Source organism: Talpa europaea (genome assembly GCF_964194135.1).
Source record: "Talpa europaea genome assembly, chromosome: 5".
NCBI lineage: Eukaryota > Metazoa > Chordata > Mammalia > Eulipotyphla > Talpidae > Talpa > Talpa europaea.
In genome coordinates, this window is record NC_140071.1 from 5,601,726 (window position 1) to 5,620,353 (window position 18,628).

An 18,628-nucleotide genomic window follows, 5' to 3' on the forward strand; every position below is an offset into this window, starting at 1 on the left:
TCCATCAATCATAGCTCACTGAAGTGGTTTTTAAAAAATAGTATTAATCCTTAAAATCTAGGTAAAACTTTTTAAAAATTACTTAAACATTAAATAATGTTTTGATAGGCATCACAAAACACTTCAAGGAAAGAAGCAGTAAAACAAACTCTTAGTCCTCTCAAGAACTTAAAAACTGGGCCTCCCTGGTGGCGCAGCGGGTTGAGTACAGCACTGTGAAGCTGTCCACAGCCTCTGCAGCACCAGTTCGATTCCCGGCTGGCCAGGGAGATACCCACATGGCATGGCAGACCTCTCCTGTCTCCCCTGCTGCTCCCCTCAGCAGTGTACTTCAGTCCTTCTACCTGTTCTGCTCCCTGTTCTGTCTCTGGTGAATTCTCTCACCTTCCTGTGCCTCTGGCCTGTACCCCAGCTCTTGTATAAATAAATAAATCTTTAAAAAAAGAAGGAAGGAAGGGGTAGAATTATATTAAAAAAAAAACTTAAAAACTGTGACTTATAACTTAATATACTATCCAAATTGTTAAGAGGTGACTTTCTTTCCATTAGAATGTGAAATTATAACAACAACAACATAAGGTAAATCTCTGTCCATATCATCGCAATTTTAGAAAATCAACACAGGCTATTGTTTCCAATTTTTACCTTTCAAATTTCTTTAGCATACTTAATGCTTGATTTGTGTTTTGAATCTTTTCAAATGTAAAATCCATGAACTTCTGCAAATCATTCTAAAACAGAATAAATTCTGATCATGAACAATGAATTCACACTGGGAAACAAGATAAAAGAGCACCCCATTCTCTACAAACATGGCTAATACACAACAAAATGCCACAGGAAATTAAATATTCACCTGTGCTTGAAAGAAAGTGAAATTCCCAGAAGCCAGAACAAAGAAGAACTTGAAGGCTGGTGCAGTCATGGGCTCAGCCTCCCAGCAGCCTCGAGGTCAGACATTGTGCGGGGAGGTAGGGACAAAGGAGCTGTGGGGTGACACGCTCACCTGACCCCTTTCAAGGAGAGCTGGATGATCGTCCACAAGTTGGGGACAGCAGAGCCAGCCATGCATGGGATACAACAGGCCCCCAGAACAGATCTCCACACTTGCCCTGTAAGGGCCAGTGTACATTCAGCGCTGGAGGACAAAGAGCTCTTTGGCAGCTACTCACCCCCATTAGAGTCAGGGTGGCCATAAGCCACCATCAACATAGGGCCAGGCAGCATTGGCCTGCGCCATAGTTTGCTAATCCTGGTTCTAGAGCAATTAAAATCCCGCGTCATGGCAACAAAGATGGAGGGCCAAGTGGATTCTCTGCCTGATGTGAGAGGGTTTGAACCCAAGAAATTAGCAGAAGCTAGTCTGGGTTGGCAGAACACTGGGCCCCAGCGCAAGTTGAAACATTTCCATAGTCCAGGGCCACGGAACCCTATGGGGAAATAATATAAATAACTCCTAAGAAGAGATGCTCAAAATAAAAAAAAAGGAACTCGATATCAAAACTTTTTAAGAAATACTTCTTTCATAAAGCCTTCAAATCATTTTCCAATATGATCTTCATGATGTTTTTTCCTGGCAACCTCACAGTCTTATACTATTCTACCATTTGCCCCCCAAAATTGCACCCATAAACTGAGCACATGATTTATTCTTTGTTCACTCTAAGATTTAGGACATAGTTGCAATTAAAATCTAAATTTAGTTAAATAAAATTTAGTTAAATATTTCATTATTTTCTAGTTTGTACTTCAAAGTCAAGTTCCAATAGGTCCTTTGCTGTCTATTTACAGACAAAAGTTTTGAGTCTCTACAAACAGAAAGATCATGAGCTGATGCAGTGATAACACTGCGCAGCCTGCTGCACAGACAGCAAAAATTGGCACCTTTAGAGGCCACTGCCACTGAGCTTCTCCTGGCCTTGTCTCCAGGTCTCACCACCCCCAGCCCCACACCATCAAGAGGCCACGCCAGGATTTTCACACCAGTTTTACAGGATGAAAACTTGAATTTTAGAGCCAGACCACCTGGATTTAATCCTCCCTCTATCACATGTCCCTGTGATTTTTCCTCCTCTTCAAAAATGAGGGAATAAGAGTACCCCTTTCTATGACGATCAGGATTATTAAAGGTATCACCACCTCTCACATACTTGGAACAGAACCTGACCTATAGAATTCACTGGTTTCATCACCCCTCCTTCTGTACTCAGCCCACCCTCCTAAAACCTCTCAGAGCACCTTTTCCCTTGAACTATATACATTTGTTTCAACCAAACCTGGTACACTTTGAACCAGACTGGGATGAAAAGAAGTTGACATATTATTTCAGTTGATACCTGCTGGGCTATCTCCCCACCTTACCCTTCTTGAGTATCTTCTACTAACAAATTTCTTAAGCACCCCAGGGGGGATCCCATCCCTTCTGTCTTGCCACAAGACCCCACAGTTGACAGGTCCAGAGTAGGCACCCCACTAGGACCAGCCAGCCCAACTCCTTCCTTAGGGATTTGGAGCTAAGGTTGCCTGAGATAAGTGCTCAATAGTTGATGATGACCCGTGGGCCAGAAGTCAAGAAAGCTGGTCACAGTGGTTGGGGGAGAGGGGCGAGCATGGAAGAAGGATGAGAAATGTGCTGAAGACTAAAAGGGGTCCAGGCACTGAGTCAGGCCTGGCATCACCGTTTCTGAGGTCTTTGGGATTTGTCAGACATCACTGGCCATTCGCATCTGTGCCTCTGGTCATCATCATTGTGATAAAGTAACAAATAGAAACACATTTTTATATTCCAATGAGGCTAGAACATTTCAACAGAAAATGAAAGTTAATTTTCTAAGAATAAGACAGAAGACACGCAGAAGTCTGTGATTACAGATCATTATCCAAAGCTGTATTTATGACCCTTTAAGCCATGAAAAAGAGCCTTCATTATTAATCTGAAACGAAACGCAGGCAAGGTTGCTATCAGTCACCTTCATGATGGAATAGGTGGTGATTAGCAGCATTATACAGAGTGGGAAAAATAAACACACGACTGTCAACAGGAATCTTATTATACAACCTACATGAAGGTCATTAGTTTGCTTGCAAAACTCTTCATAATCCTGGTCGAAATCCATTTTCCGCTGGTCTAAGAAATTATATTCCTTTTTCTTGATGGTGGCAACGATACCCTGAAATGTAGGGGGAAAACAGACATTTCAATATGCTGTGTCACTTCATTAAATATAAGTGCAGAACCAGAACTATCATTCCCCAAAAATCAACTTAAAAGAAGCCTCATTTCTTTAGTTCCATTGCTTAGTGCATATTATCACAGTAGAACAATGTCCAGTACGCTCAACAAAACCATTTCAAAAGCGTATTCATGGAGTTTTCTGTATTTTTTAAGAAAAAATTTAAAAATACATCTGAAAAGTAGGAGAGGGGCTTTCTCTAGAAATGTCTTACTAATCACATCAGAAATTGTAAAAAAAAACAAGCCCAGAATAGGATTTAGTAAAATACTTTTCATCAAAAAGTTTTGTCTTTTCAGAAAATAAATAACAGGACATAAAACTTAGGAAGAAAATAGTCATGTTATAGTATCTACAGATGAAATACTATCTTCTAAGCCCCAACGGTCTAAAATAAAATGTCAAACCACAGTCTAGCATTTAAAAACTCTGGAATTAATTGCTTCCTTCTCCCTACAAAAGCTGTGGTGTGTGACTACAAAAGCACAAATTAGGTGATTCATCTCCTTGGAAATACTATTATCCGCACTTTTGTTTGCTCTGAATAATAAGCTGTAATGCTGTGTGATCATTCTTAACCAGGTCCTAAGCTATTCTCAAACTTGGTGCCTGCTCTGTTGACACAGGCATATAAATTTTATGAAGAATGTTGGGCCCCCTTCACAATCTCCCCTTCAAAGTCACTTCCACTTAAACATCAATTCAAATCTCTCAGTAGACAAGAGTGTATAAACTGTAATTTCTGGAGTCAAGTTTCCCAGTTAAAATAGCCTACTCTTTCATACTGTATAACTACAAAATCAGTCTTATTTAGGATGTATACACATGCAACATTGCATATCATCTTAGATAAAATGTGTAAAATAAGGAAACCTGCATTGCTGCATTTTACTATGATAATTTAAAAGATTTGAGGTCCTTAATAAATTCTATTCTAGGATTAAAGTTAAGGATCAGTTAAGAGCATGAGTTAGTAAACTTACTGTGATTAATCACAACCTTTTAACCAACTTAGCAAACTCAATCCACTCAACCATTTACTTGACAGATTCACTGCATACCTGTCATGATCTATCAATGCTTCATAAGTCACAAATAAACCAACAAATTCATTTCAGACAGTGATCAAATTGGTAGTGTAATGTCGAGTAACTGAGGCAACACAGAGATCAAGAAAAATTTAACAGAGGGGGGAGGGGCGGAGCAACATGGCGGCGAGGAGACGCTGCGAGTAAGATCTCCCATTAAAAAAAGTTAATAGGGAGGAAAAGCGGCAGGTCCCAGTGAGAACTGGGACACGGAAGATAAACGGGTGACTCCAGCAAACTGCCCAAAGAAGAAAGTGGCCATAAAAGAGGACCAGAAGGGAGGGAAGCGCAGAACCCTGCTCCCCTCCCCCGCCCACAGAGGCGGCACTCTCCGAACGGGAGAGAGGAGGGAAACAACAAACCACAACGGCCAACAAGAACAAACGACGCAGCAAGTGGGACTGTGAGTGGAAAGGAACTATTGCAGCCACCACACCCCGTGAACGGGAGCTGAGGCGAACAATGCAGGATTCGCCGCGGCGGTGAGCGAACGGCTCCGGGCGCCATTAGAGAAGAACAAAGACCCCGGGAGACGCGCACACAGCCCGGGCTGCCGGTAAGCTTGCGCGGAAAGTGGCGCGCTCGGCGCGCTTGAAAAGCAAGTGCAGACCAGGATCGCGGCTGCCCAGGTCCCCGCGCCTGCGACCTAGGCTTGGGAGACGACCTAGGCTTGCGGGGAGACGCGCGGAGGTCCTCACTGAGGTGAAGGTCCCTCCCTGAGTAAGCAGGAACCAGGCGCCCAGGCACAGGAGTGGTGCAAAAGGCGCCATTCCCGCGCCACTGAACTGGGCTACAGCCCGCGTCCTGGAACTGAGGGCTTTGGAACTGAGACCCGGGGCACAAAATTAGGGGTGTGGGTTCCCCACGACGGTGGGGCACAAGGCAGAAACAGCACCCCAAAGCCGTTGAGGTGTACCCTACCATCCCCGCTTTGCTCCCTGTCCCACGGGGTGGAAAATCAGCTCCCCAAGGGCTCTAGGAGAGATCTCTGGCGCCACCTAGCGACTTGAAGCCAGCACAGGCTCCTGAAGGAGCTAGTGGCCAGCTGGGGAGTTACCCACACCCGGCCCCTTCCAAACAAGTAGTCTGAGCCCACAGGGAGAGCGAGCACCCACAGCCAGGGCAGACCAGGCACGCAGAAGAGTGTGCCTGACACCGGACGCGCAGGGAGTGTGTCCCACATCACCATTTTAGAACAGGGACATTTCTTCAGTAAAGACTACCTGCAGAAGGCTTCCTCAGGAGCCAGAGGTGAGCGGGGGAAGTTCGCCCACGCCAGACCCCCTCTGGCCTGCAGTCCAAGCCCAGAGGGGGAGCAGGAACCCACCGCCGGGGCAGACCAGGCGCACAGGGGAGTGTGTCCCCACATCGACATTTTAGGACAGGGACCTTTCTCCAATAAAGACTGCTTGAAACTGACAGATGACTCCTGGAGGAACCAGAGGGGAGAAGAGAAGCCCACCCAAGATGCCGGCCAGTCCCAACAACACAGTGTCCCAACGCATACGGCAAATTAGAAAACAGACAGTAGGGAGGAGAAAAACCACACGCAACCTAGCAACTCTCCAGAAAAAAAGCACACCACAAAAAGAAAACCAGCCCCCAGATTACAACGACAGTAACTTGGAAGAACTTCTGAGCCTTCCAGAAAGAGAATTTAAAATTGCCGTGATTAAAAAACTGACAGAAGTCATAAAGGAAAACAATGATAAGGGAAAAATAATCAACGATCAGAAGAATGAAATTGAGTCCCTAAAGAGGGAAATAAAAGAAATGCAGGAGATCAAAGAATTAGTGGAAGAACTAAAGAATTCTGGGAAAAGCAATGAAAGCAGAATTGATGAAATGGAAGAACGAATAAGTGCTCTTGAAGACACAGAAATAAAAAGAACCAAAACAGAAAAGGAAAGAGAAGTACGAAGGAAAAAGAATGAAGAAAGACTTCGGGAACTATCTGACTCCATGAGGAAAGGAAATATAAGAGTTATAGGAATACCAGAAGGAGAGGAGAGAGAAGTAGAACAGAGAAAATATTCAAAGAGATAATTGAAGAGAACTTCCCAAATGTGAAGAAGGAGCTGAAAATTGATATACAAGAAGCAAGAAGAACACCAAACTTCCACGACGAAAGAAAAAATACAGCAAGACACATAATAGTAAAGCTCCCAAGAATCCAGGACAAGGAAAAAATAATGAAGCTGGCAAGAGGGAAGAAACAGATAACATTCAAAGGAAAGCCAATCAGGCTGACATCAGACTTCTCCGAAGAAACACTACGGGCAAGGAGAGAGTGGAGGGACATAGTCAACAGACTCCAAGAAAACAGATGCCAACCAAGAATACTCTATCCCGCAAAGCTCTCCTTCCTCTTTGAAGAAAGAATATGGACCTTCCCAGACAAACAGAAACTCCGGAATTTCATTGCAACTAAACCCCCACTCCAAAAAATACTACAAGGAGTCCTAAAGCCAGAACCTCAGAGCGACGAATAACAATGAAAGAAGGCCAAAAAAAAAAAAAAGTTATTAAAAGAATAAATAAATAAAATCAAAGGAAAGACAAACACAATGGCAAATACAGATGTTAACATATCAATATTAACTCTAAATGTAAATGGACTAAACTCTTCAATAAAAAGACACAGAGTTGCAGCCTGGATTAAGAAACAAAACCCAACCTTTTGCTGTCTCCAGGAAACACATTTAGCTACAAAAGATAAAAATAGGCTCAAAGTTAAAGGATGGAAAACAATCCTACAAGCAAATGGACCAAAAAAGAAAGCAGGAACAGCTATACTTATATCAGATAAAACAGATTTCAAACTCAAAAAGATAAAAAGAGACCCCAATGGTCACTACATTATGATCAAGGGGACAATACTTCAAGAAGAAATAACACTCATTAACATATACTCACCAAACGAAGGAGCACCAAAATATATCAGACAACTGTTGTCCTCTCTGAAAACAGACATCAGAGAAAACACATACGTAGTGGGAGACTTCAACACACCACTATCAACAATGGATAGATCAACAAGACAAAAAATAAGTAAAGAAACCAAAGCTCTAAATAAGGACCTAGAGCAATTGGGCTTAACAGACATCTATAGAACACTAAACCCCAAAAAAACGGAGTACACATTTTTCTCAAGCGCACACGGATCATTCTCCAGGATCGATCACATACTGGGGCACAAGACAAACATCAACAGATACACCAAGATTGAAATCATATCAACCATCTTTTCTGACCCTGAAGGCATCAAACTAGAAATAAACCATAAAAAGAAGGCAAGGAACTTTCCTACCTCATGGAGATTAAAAACCACACTACTGGAAGACCACTGGACTAATGAGGAGATCAAAGAAGAAATTAAAAAATTTTTTGAATTGAACGACAAGGAGGACACCAATATCCTAAATGTATGGGATGCAGCAAAAGCAGTAACAAGAGGAAAATATATAGCAATAGAAGCTCACATCAAGAAACAAGAAAGAACTCAAAGAAACAACCTAATCTCGAAGCTCAAAGATCTAGAAAAAGAGCAACAAAAAAACCCCAAAACCAGTAGAAGAAAAGAAATAATAAAAACCAAAGCAGAAATAAATGAAATTGAAACTAAAAAAACAATCCAAAAGATCAATGAAACCAAGAGCTGGTTCTTTGAAAAAATCAATAAAATAGACAAACCCCTAGCCAGGCTCACAAAGGAAAAAAGGGAGAAAGCACAAATAAACAGGATCATCAATGAAAGAGGAGAAATCACAACGGACACAGCAGAAATCAAAAGAATAATCAGTAACTACTATGAACAGTTATATGGAAACAAGTTTAATAATCTAGAGGAGATGGACAAATTCCTACAACTCTACAATCACCCAAAGCTAGATAAAGAAGAAATAGAACACCTAAACAGACCAATTACAATTAGCGAAATTGAAATGGTAATCAAAAACCTCCCCAAAAACAAAAGCCCAGGACCTGATGGATTTACAAATGAATTCTACCAAACATTCAGAGACGAATTAGTGCCTATCCTTCACAAACTCTTCCAAAAAATTGAGAAGGAAGGGACAATACCAAACACGTTCTATGAAGCCAACATTACACTAATACCAAAACCGAACAAGGACAACACAAAAAAGGAAAACTACAGGCCAATCTCCCTAATGAACACTGATGCAAAAATCCTCAATAAAATTTTAGCCATCAGAATCCAACAATGTATCCATAAGATAATTCACCACGACCAAGTAGGATTCATTCCAGGGGCACAAGGATGGTTTAACATCCGAAAATCAATCAACGTTATCCAACACATCAACAAAAAGAAATATAAAAACCATATGATAATATCAATAGATGCTGAGAAAGCTTTCGACAAAGTGCAACACCCATTCATGATAAAAGCCCTTGAAATTCTTGGGATACAAGGAACATACCTCAACATCATAAAGGCCATCTATGACAAGCCAACAGCCAGTATCATTCTCAATGGTGAAAAGCTGAAAGCAATTCCATTAAGATCTGGAACAAGGCAAGGATGTCCACTCTCACCACTGCTTTTCAATATAATACTGGAAGTCCTAGCCAGGGCAATAAGACAAGAGAAAGACATCCAAGGAATCCAAATAGGAAAAGAAGAAGTCAAACTATCACTATTTGCAGACGATATGATATTATACATAGAGAACCCCAAAAACTCCACAGAAAAGCTAATTCAACTCATCAATCAGTTCAGTAAAGTGGCAGGATACAAAATCAACATGCAAAAGTCAGTAGCCTTCCTATACACAAACAATAAATCTGAAGAAGAAGAAATCAAAAAAACCATCCCTTTTGTTATTGAAACAAAAAAAATCAAATATTTGGGAATAAATCGAACAAAAGAGGTAAAGGACCTATACAAAGAAAACTATAAAACACTGTTAAAAGAAATAGAAGAAGACACAAAGAAATGGAGAGACATCCCCTGCTCGTGGATTGGAAGAATAAACATTATTAAAATGGCCATCCTTCCAAAAGCAATATACAGATTCAATGCTATTCCAATCAAAATTTCAATGTCATTCTTCAAAGAAATAGAACAATTATTGATGAAATTCATATGGAATCACAAAAAACCCCGAATAGCCAAAGCTCTCCTGAAAAAAAAAGAAGGGAATGGAGGCATTACACTCCCAGACTTCAAACTATACTACAAAGCCATAATCATCAAAACTGCATGGTATTGGAACAAGAACAGACATACAGACCAATGGAATCGAATAGAAAATCCAGAAATAAACCCACAGATTTATGGTCAACTAATCTTTGACAAAGGAGCAAAGACTATGCATTGGAGCAAAGAAAGTTTGTTCAATAAATGGTGCTGGGAAAACTGGGTCGCTACATGCAAAAGAATGAAGCTTGACCACTACCTCACACCATACACAAAAATCAACTCAAAATGGATTAAAGAACTAGACATAAGACCTGAAACCATAAAATATATAGAAGGAAATATAGGCGAAACACTACGTGATCTGCACATCAAAGACATCTTTACAGACACATCACCCAAAGCAGTGATAGTGAAGGCAAAGATAAACAGCTGGGACTACATCAAATTAAAGAGCTTCTGCACAGCAAAAGAGACAATAACAAAAACAAAGAGAAACCCCACCAACTGGGAGAACATTTTTGCACCCAACACTAATGATAAAGGACTGATCACAAAAATCTGCAAAGAGCTGATGAGACTCAACAACAACAAAGAAAATAATCCAGTCAAAAAATGGGCAGAAGAGCTAAAAAGAAACTTCTCTGAAGAGGAAATGCGAATGGCCAACAGGCATATGAAAAAATGTTCAACATCACTTGCCATCAGGGAAATGCAAATCAAAACTACCATGAGATACCATCTTACACCAGTGAGAATGGCACATATTAAAAAAACTAGCAACAACAAATGCTGGCGAGGGTGTGGAGAAAAAGGAACTCTTCTGCACTGTTGGTGGGAGTGCAAACTGGTCCAACCACTGTGGAGAGCTGTGTGGAGATTTCTGGACCTTCTAAACATAGAGCTTCCATATGATCCAGCAATTCCACTCCTAGGTATTTACCCAAAGGACACAGAAACATCAATTCCAAAGAACACCTGCACCCCTATGTTTATAGCAGCACTGTTTACAATAGCTAAGCTTTGGAAACAACCCAAATGCCCAAAAATAGATGACTGGATCAAGAAGATGTGGTACATATATACCATGGAATATTACTCAGCATTCAAAAAAGATAAACACATGCAATTTGCAGCAACATGGATGGCGCTGGAAGGGATCATGCTCAGCGAAATAAGCCAAAAAGAAAAAGAAAAATACCGGATGGTCTCACTCATAGCAGGAATCTAGAAAACTTAAATAAGGGACCAGGAAAATGAATAACTATAAGAAAGTGAAAATCAAAATCAACAAAAAACTATGAACCAGAGAGACTTTTAGGGGGGCGGGGGCGGGAGGGGAGGGATTGGGGTCAGAATGGGGGGGCTGCAATTGTATGGGGAATATAACAATAAAATTTATAAAAAAAAAAAAAAAGAAAAAGAAAAATTTAACAGAGAGGGTCCTTTAAGTCAAAATCTGGATGCCAAGGAGGAACCAGCCATGTGATAACAGTGACAGAACTCTCCAAAAAGGCAGATCTGCAAATTCTGATTCAGACTGGCCATACTTGCCTTTGCCAGGAAAGCATGAGGAGAGGTGGAGCCAGCCAGGAGGCAGGGGGTGGACAGGTCCTGGGTGGTCATTCAGGGAGTCGGGGTTCCATTTTCATGGCCATTTTGAACTTCTAACCTTGGTGCTAATACCTGAAAATCTCACCTTGCACTTTCATGAACTAGCTACACTTTGTCTCACTATCCTCTGGTCCATCTGTGTAATCAGTATTTCACTTTAGATTTTCACAGTAACTTCTCTCCCCAATATTTTTATCAGGTTAGAGCAGCCTTTATCTGCATTTAAATGTACAGCTCAACTGCTTCAAAAATAAACTTTGAAATATGCTCCAAAGTTACGTTTTCATTAAGTGATTCCAAACTGAGAAGTAAATGGACTAAGTCCCTCTTTGTCTTGCAAAACTGTCACTTTCAAAGTGCAGAGTATCCACCTTGCAGATTATACACAGCACTTCTAAAATATGTCTTCCTGTATAAAAAGGTTTTTCTTTTTCTCTCTCAAAACCTACTGTACTTAGGAAATGAAAATGATTCCTTATGGCCTAAACTATTGGAGTACAAAAACCAATGTGGGTCAGGAAATGATATGAACCTTTTCAAATTCAAGTACAAAACATAAATTAAGTTTTAGTGTCACTGTCCACAAACCAGAAAAAAATTATTATACTAGCCACATTAAGAATTAAAAATTCATTTTGCTTGTAAATTATTTTTCAAATTATTGAATCCCTGTGACCACTTTTAAAACTCTGATTAGGTACATGACAAACAGTTAAAATCAAAATAACTAGGACTAGCAGAGCTAAAATAAAATACAGTCCCGTGTTTTTTTTTTTAACAATTTTCCAAACAAAATGCTTAAAATCAGAGATTATCGAATGCCATTCAACCAGGGTCAGCTAGCACCAACATTTAGTATATGCTTCATTAAATATTTCTTGCATGAATAAATGAAATAATAAGCTATATTTAAACATTTTTCTTGCCCTACTAATGAAAATGCGGTTACTAATGATGATTAATTTTAGACTATTGGAAAGCCATTCTCATAATGACATACCTGAAAAGGACATTTAGCACATTAAATAATTCTCAAATAAATTTAATTTCTTTATTGTTTAAGGGCATGAGCTTTCTTACATTATAGACTGAAGATATGAATCATTCTAATTACAGTTATTTGCATACAACAGAAAGGCTTTAGTTATAGAGAGATACAGCAGATCTATTTTTAAAGCATAGTACCTGGTACTTAATGGCCATTTCTTCCAGCCCTTCGATTTTAGAATCTTGTAGAACTGAGTAGGTCTTGAAGGTTGTAAAGATGTCTATTATCTTGGCGAGACGTCGGTGGAAAGTTTCAAATTTTCCAAAAATATACATCTCACTAAATTCAAATTGTTTTTCATTGGGATCCTGTTTGAGCCTCTGTTTGATCTTATGAAAGCAGAGCTGGTATTCCTAAAAATCACAAACCAAAATGTGAATGAGGGAACAAAGCTAGGGTGTCAGCCTCATTCTCTTACGTGAAAGCAAGAGCACATTTAGGGTAGAATTGCAATCCTTTCTATTTCATGCCTTTGTATCCATTCATCCATCCGCCTGCAGCCTCACCCTGGACCAGCCTACATCTGTGCAAACTCTGTCAGAAACTTGAGGAAAACGACCTCATCCTGTCTCCCCAGTACTTAGTGAGAGGATGGGACAGAGGAGACCCACAAAAAGGGTAAAATAGGTGAATAATTTTTGAGAGCAGGTTTATTTATTCATGTTGAATTTTCTTAACAAGTAAGGAATTACTTTTTAGCAACCAATATTACAATAATTATTAACTGATTGAAGTTGTGTCAGGAAAAAACACAAAATAATAAAATGCCATTTAAACTAGTGGTTAAGCTGACCATTACCTGCTTAAGCTTAATTGCGGACGATATTTTCTCCAGAACGACCTCCTGCAGCTGGCTCCAGATGGAAGCAGTCCCGTTGTTGCTGATATAGGCTTTGCAGGCGGATATCATCTGATTGGTCACCTAGAATTTTCCAATAAAATGATGCTAAGTACATAAAACAGGCATTGGTCATAGGCTGGGGAACAGGGACCTTAACTCTCTACCTCTCAGGTGTACCATCTATGAACTTGAACTTCGGGGTTAACTTTTTCCATCACAACTAATAATAATCAAGCACTAACCCTTTTTTGTTCCAGTTTTATCGAGGCATAACTGACAGATGCAAATTACATATTTTTAAGTAGCCCAATATGATGGTTTAATATATTGATATATATATACATGGTGAAATGATTAGTGCAATCAAGTAATCATCACACCCTCACCTCACAGTTTCATGTGCGTGTTGAGACAAGGCCTAGCAACTTTCAAGCCCACACTACAGTCTATTAACTATGATCACCATATAGTATATTACATCCCAGAACTGACTCATCTCATAACTGAAAATTTGTAGCCTTTGCCCCATATCTCCCCAATTTCCCCACTCCTTAGACCTCAGTTACCACTATTCTATTTGACATTTTTAGATTCCACATATAGTGTCAGAATCACTTGTGAAATCATAGAAACCTCATTAACAATTCAGGCCCCCTTGTTTAAGGAGGATGAATGTCTTCATAACGCACAAAAGGATTCATTTCCCTGCCTAAGGGCTGTTGTGAGCGGCCCCAGTCTCCTTGGGGAGTCTACTCTAACTGCTAAATCAGTTTCCAAGCACCAGAGGGGACAGGCACTCATTTTACAGCCCCCAATCTGTCCAATGGAAAAGAGAGCAGAGCTAACCTATGTGACCACTAACGTTTCTTTTTTTTTTTTTCCTCAAAGATTTATTTATTTATGCATACAAGAGCTGGGGTACAGGCCAGAGATGTGGGGGCAGGTGAGAGGATTCACCAGAGACAGTGGGGAGCAGAATAGGCAGATTAACTGAAATACACTGCTGAGGGGAGCAGCAGGGAGACAGGAGAGGTCTGCTGCACCATGTGGGCTGCTCCCTGGCTGGCCGGGGATGGAACTCGTGCTGCAGAGGCTGTGGATTGCTTCATAGTGTGGTGCTTAACCCGTTGTGCCACCAGGGAGGTCCCACCACTAATCAAACTTTAAACAAAATCTCATCAGGATTGTCTTGGTAGGATTTTTATAAATTAAAGGACAATTAGATGGTGAGACTTTGGGCAGGGAATGATATGGGGTGGGGAATTTCCGGTGCAAAGGCTGGGAGTTTAGGTCCCTTATAATCGACCGTGCACTGACAGCTATGGATATGGGGGATGTGCACCTGGGGGCTCAGCATCAGTTCTCTTTCCTTTTGTGTCTGCCTCAAAATCTCCATAATGAAAGATTTTTTTTTAATCATACAAATAGTAGTTACAGTTTTGTTCAAAAACATGACTTGCAAGTAATAGGCATGAAACCTGTGGCAATAATGCAAATTGACTCCTGAGTCCTTTATGCAGGGAATCTCCTTCTTGGCCTCACATGGAATTTAGAGTGTGAAGAAGTTGGGAAAACCTCAGGGCCCTTCCTTTCTATCTTCTGCTGAGCTCCTGAGGCTGCTGCCCCAGTTACCAGGAAGGATCACACCTCCTGCTGCACTGGGATTCACCACCAAACTCCTAAGGAGTTGAAAATGCCCCTATTTTAAGACCACATTTAAAATTCTTGCCTTGATACCAAAAAAGTCATTTAATTCTTTGAGACCTTTCAAAGGGGTGGGTGCAGCCGCACTCATATCAACACTTATGAGTGAGGACGTAAGGTCTGAACATTGCTATGGTGTTTGGCAGAATCGTTATAATTGTTTTATGGATTACTGGAATGTTGCAAGTAGCTTTTATTACCATGATTACTGTTCTAATAACTCCAATAAACAACTGTAGCATCAAATAAATTTGGAACCGTGGCATATAAAATATGAAATGGGAAATAGCCAGTTCAAGGTAGTTTTTCTTAATTAAAATTTACTCAATAGGAATAAAAACTGTGCTAAATAACATGGGGAAAGAAATTCCAAAAAGAATCTTTTTTTCATTTTTATCATATAACTAACAAATATTTATTATAGTGATTGCTTTGGGGAATAATATTTTATGATTTGCTAGAGTCAGCCTCTTATATGCACTTAATTCCATCTCTATTGAAAGATTAAGCTTTTTTAATTGTAGGACACAGAAACATTGGATTATGTCAATGTGGTAATTTCTTATTATCAAAACACTGAGTGTGGGCAAAAAAAAAAAAAAGAGAGTGCATGCACTATGTACAATATCTAAGATATGGAAGCAGCCCAAATGCCCCAGAACAGATGACTGGATCAAGAAGACGTGGTATATACACACAATGGATTTACTTAGTGATCAAAAAACATAAATTCATGCCATTTATGGCAACATGGGTGGAGCTGGAAGGATGGTTTCACTTACAGGTGGAATATAGAGAAACCCAACAAAGGGTCAGGAAAAAGACAAAACTTGCAAACTGACCATAGATCTGAGGCATACAGCAGGGGGAGGGGCTAGAGGGAGGGTAAAATGGGAGGAAAGAGCACAGGGACTATGGTGATGGTGATGCTATGGTGGTGGTAGAACTATGGGGACCACACCTGAGGGGAGAAATCAAATCAAATACTGCCCCCAAATTAACAATACTATAAGAAAATAAAAAAATAGATCTAATTTTTAAAAAAGAGTGCATGGACACTACATCTGCACTTACCTTTACAAACAGAGATGTGATCTTCTCAGAGGTGTTATAGTAATGAGAGATACTATAGATCATTTTAATTGCATTTATAAGTGTAGGAATAGCATCAATCATAGAAATCTGGAAGACACCACAAAAGTTTTCAGGGAAACAAATATCAAACATAGCAAAACTCTAATAGTCTAATCATTCCATATTCATTCGAATGAAATTTAATTAAGAGACTTTCATTTAAGGACCTCCCCTGGGGGCGCAGCGGTTGAGTGCTGGGCTGAGAGGCTGCCTGCAGCCTCTGTAGTGCCGGTTCATTCCCCGGCCGCCGGCGAGGGTCCCACAAAAAAAAAAAGAGAGAGAGAGACTTGCATTTAAATTTTTAAATAATAATTAACGCTTTACATAAATAGAATGTATCTAAGGGAAATTTTATTTTTACTATTTAGTCATTTGCAGTTAAGCAAATTTTGTTTCAATGCAAGAAACATTAACTTTCTGTTAATGACAGTTTTCATTAATGGTGAACTGTGTGATAACTAGAAGCAGGCATTTCCTGCTTTTACTTTTTAAATTAAAAATAATGCTTTTATAAATTAAAAATTATCTTTAAAGTCAGTGGTTGTTTTCACAATTCTTTGAAAGTAGACCAGAACATCAATTGTAATATTTAATAAAAATTGAAATATATAGTAAGTTTTAATATAACATTGCATGTATATCTTTGATAGATAGGTGAGATACACATACGCACATAGTAGACAAAAGTAAATGTGTGCAGGTTTATAGATATCATTTTCTTGAGAATAAAAAACCTTCTAAGAATTTTCTAACAGACTGTCACATCTACAATATAAATCAAAACTCCATGCTGAATTCAACTCATGCACAAGAGTCAGATAAAGGAGTAGAAATCTTGAACTCACAGGGTCACTGCTGTACAAGGGGTCACAGCACTTCTCAAGTGTATACAAATATTTGACATTGTCCTTGGCTTCATTAGCTGCATCAGTGATTCGAATATCCATCTCCCGCCAGGTCTAAGCACAATACATAAAGGCAATTTTCGTGCAATTATTAACAGAGGACCTTCCAACATAACAACTGGCAAAAGTCACCCCAGTGCCTAGCATCAGACTTCCAGTGTGTACCGTGATTGTCACACAGAACTGAATCCAGGGGGGAAGAGGCATAGCACACACTAAGGAACAATTGAAAATTTCTAAAATCTTAAAGGAATCCCTTCTAGGCCCTCTCAAATGTATTCAGGACTAAGGCAGAGCATCAAAGGCAGCACCCCCAATTCTTTCCCCTCTGCTGGTTATGAAATCCTTTTTGCACCACATTCCCAGATTTTCTGTCTTCCCCCTATTCCGATCTAAACTCCTTTTCCCAGATCTCTATGCTTTGGTTCATTCTTTAATATAGCAATTATGTATTCACTTCTAACCATATGTCATGACTGTGCTATGAGCAGGGAACTTCAAAATGGAAAGATACTTAAAAATTGGAGAATGAAGTAAAAGGAAATGATTTAGCACAAGTCAACCCCATCTGTGGATTTCATGGACGCCAAATGATATTTCTAAACAGTATTGCAGTGAAACAATTGCATTTCTCTGAGCAATGATAGAAGGTAAATCAAAAGCATGTTTATTGAAATAATTTATTATTGATCATTCAAGTTATTTATATGGCTTGAAACATCCACACACACAAATAGCTACTAAATAGTGGGTGTGGCACCCATGCCAGGTATGCTAGGTGACTTCTACAAAGACCCCAAGTGATAGTGATTTCTTATGGTCATGTTCTTGCTTCATCCCTTCCCCTTGGGGAACCTAGCAAGTCACTGCTAACAAGTGCAATGTGACAAAAGTAATGGGATGTCGTTTCTGGGATTAGTTTACCAAAAGCCCATGACAGGTAGCTTGGTACTCGCTTGCTCTGTCTCACTCACTCCTGTAAGGGAAGCCAGTCCACAGTTTCTGAGTTGCACTGTGAAGAGGCCCAGGTGGAAAATGAAGCCTCCAGCCAACAGCCAGTAAGGAATTTAATGCTGCAACAACTGCCCCCATGACTTGGAGGCAGATCTGCCCCAGCTGAGCCTTCAGATGCAACAATACCGCAACTGCAACCTCACGCAGAACCTGGAATCAGGACACTCAGCTACATGGCACCCAAATTTCTGACCCACAGATAACAAACGGTTATTGTTTTAAGTTAATTCATTACATAGCAATAGAATACTAGCATACCAGTGCTAACAAGGTGCATGTTTTCATTATTACAGCTCTTAGTTGGTCTGAATTCATTACGTGTGTTTGTCCACGTGTGCATGCATTACATGTATACATAATAAAATTATGTGTGTATCATGTATAATTAAATATAATAACATATCATCATGTATATGTAATCATGTTATGTTTATTATTTTTTAAGATTGATTTTATTTATTCAAGAGCTGGAGTACAGGCCAGAGGCACAGGAGGGTGAGAGAATTCACCAGAGAGAGAGCAGGGAGCAGAACAGGCAGACTGACTAAATACACTGCTGAGGGGAGCAGCGGGGAGACAGGAGAGGTCTGCCGCACCATGTGGGAATCTCCCCGGCCAGCCAGGAACTGAACCGCGCTGCAGAAGCTGTGGACAGCTTCACAGCGCTGCGCTCAACTGCCTGCACCGCCGGGGAGGCCCTAATTCTTAAGGACATGTATGCCTGCTGATAATCCGTATGCGTACCTGCACACCAGTCACCAAACATCTTTAATTCAAAAGCTTTTTCTACAAAATGAAAAAATGTAAACGGATTATATGAGTCAATCTTAAATGTTTTGTCATATAGGTCTAATAACATATTTCTGTCCCTAATTACTCTCAA

General features: G+C 40.0%; 1 protein-coding gene across 1 annotated transcript in view; it reads right to left on the reverse strand.

Annotated features, from left to right (window-relative positions):
- The window catches only part of DNAH5 (dynein axonemal heavy chain 5), a gene marked incomplete at both ends in the record, with an annotated part of 180,216 nt that overhangs the window by 141,293 nt on the left and 20,295 nt on the right, over positions 1-18,628 (reverse strand). The window contains 6 exons of the mRNA XM_084233059.1: positions 646-731; positions 3,063-3,170; positions 12,285-12,500; positions 12,947-13,069; positions 15,767-15,874; positions 16,672-16,785. Coding sequence (XP_084089185.1) covers positions 646-731; positions 3,063-3,170; positions 12,285-12,500; positions 12,947-13,069; positions 15,767-15,874; positions 16,672-16,785 — 755 coding nt within the window. The remainder of the gene's footprint in view (positions 1-645; positions 732-3,062; positions 3,171-12,284; positions 12,501-12,946; positions 13,070-15,766; positions 15,875-16,671; positions 16,786-18,628) is intronic.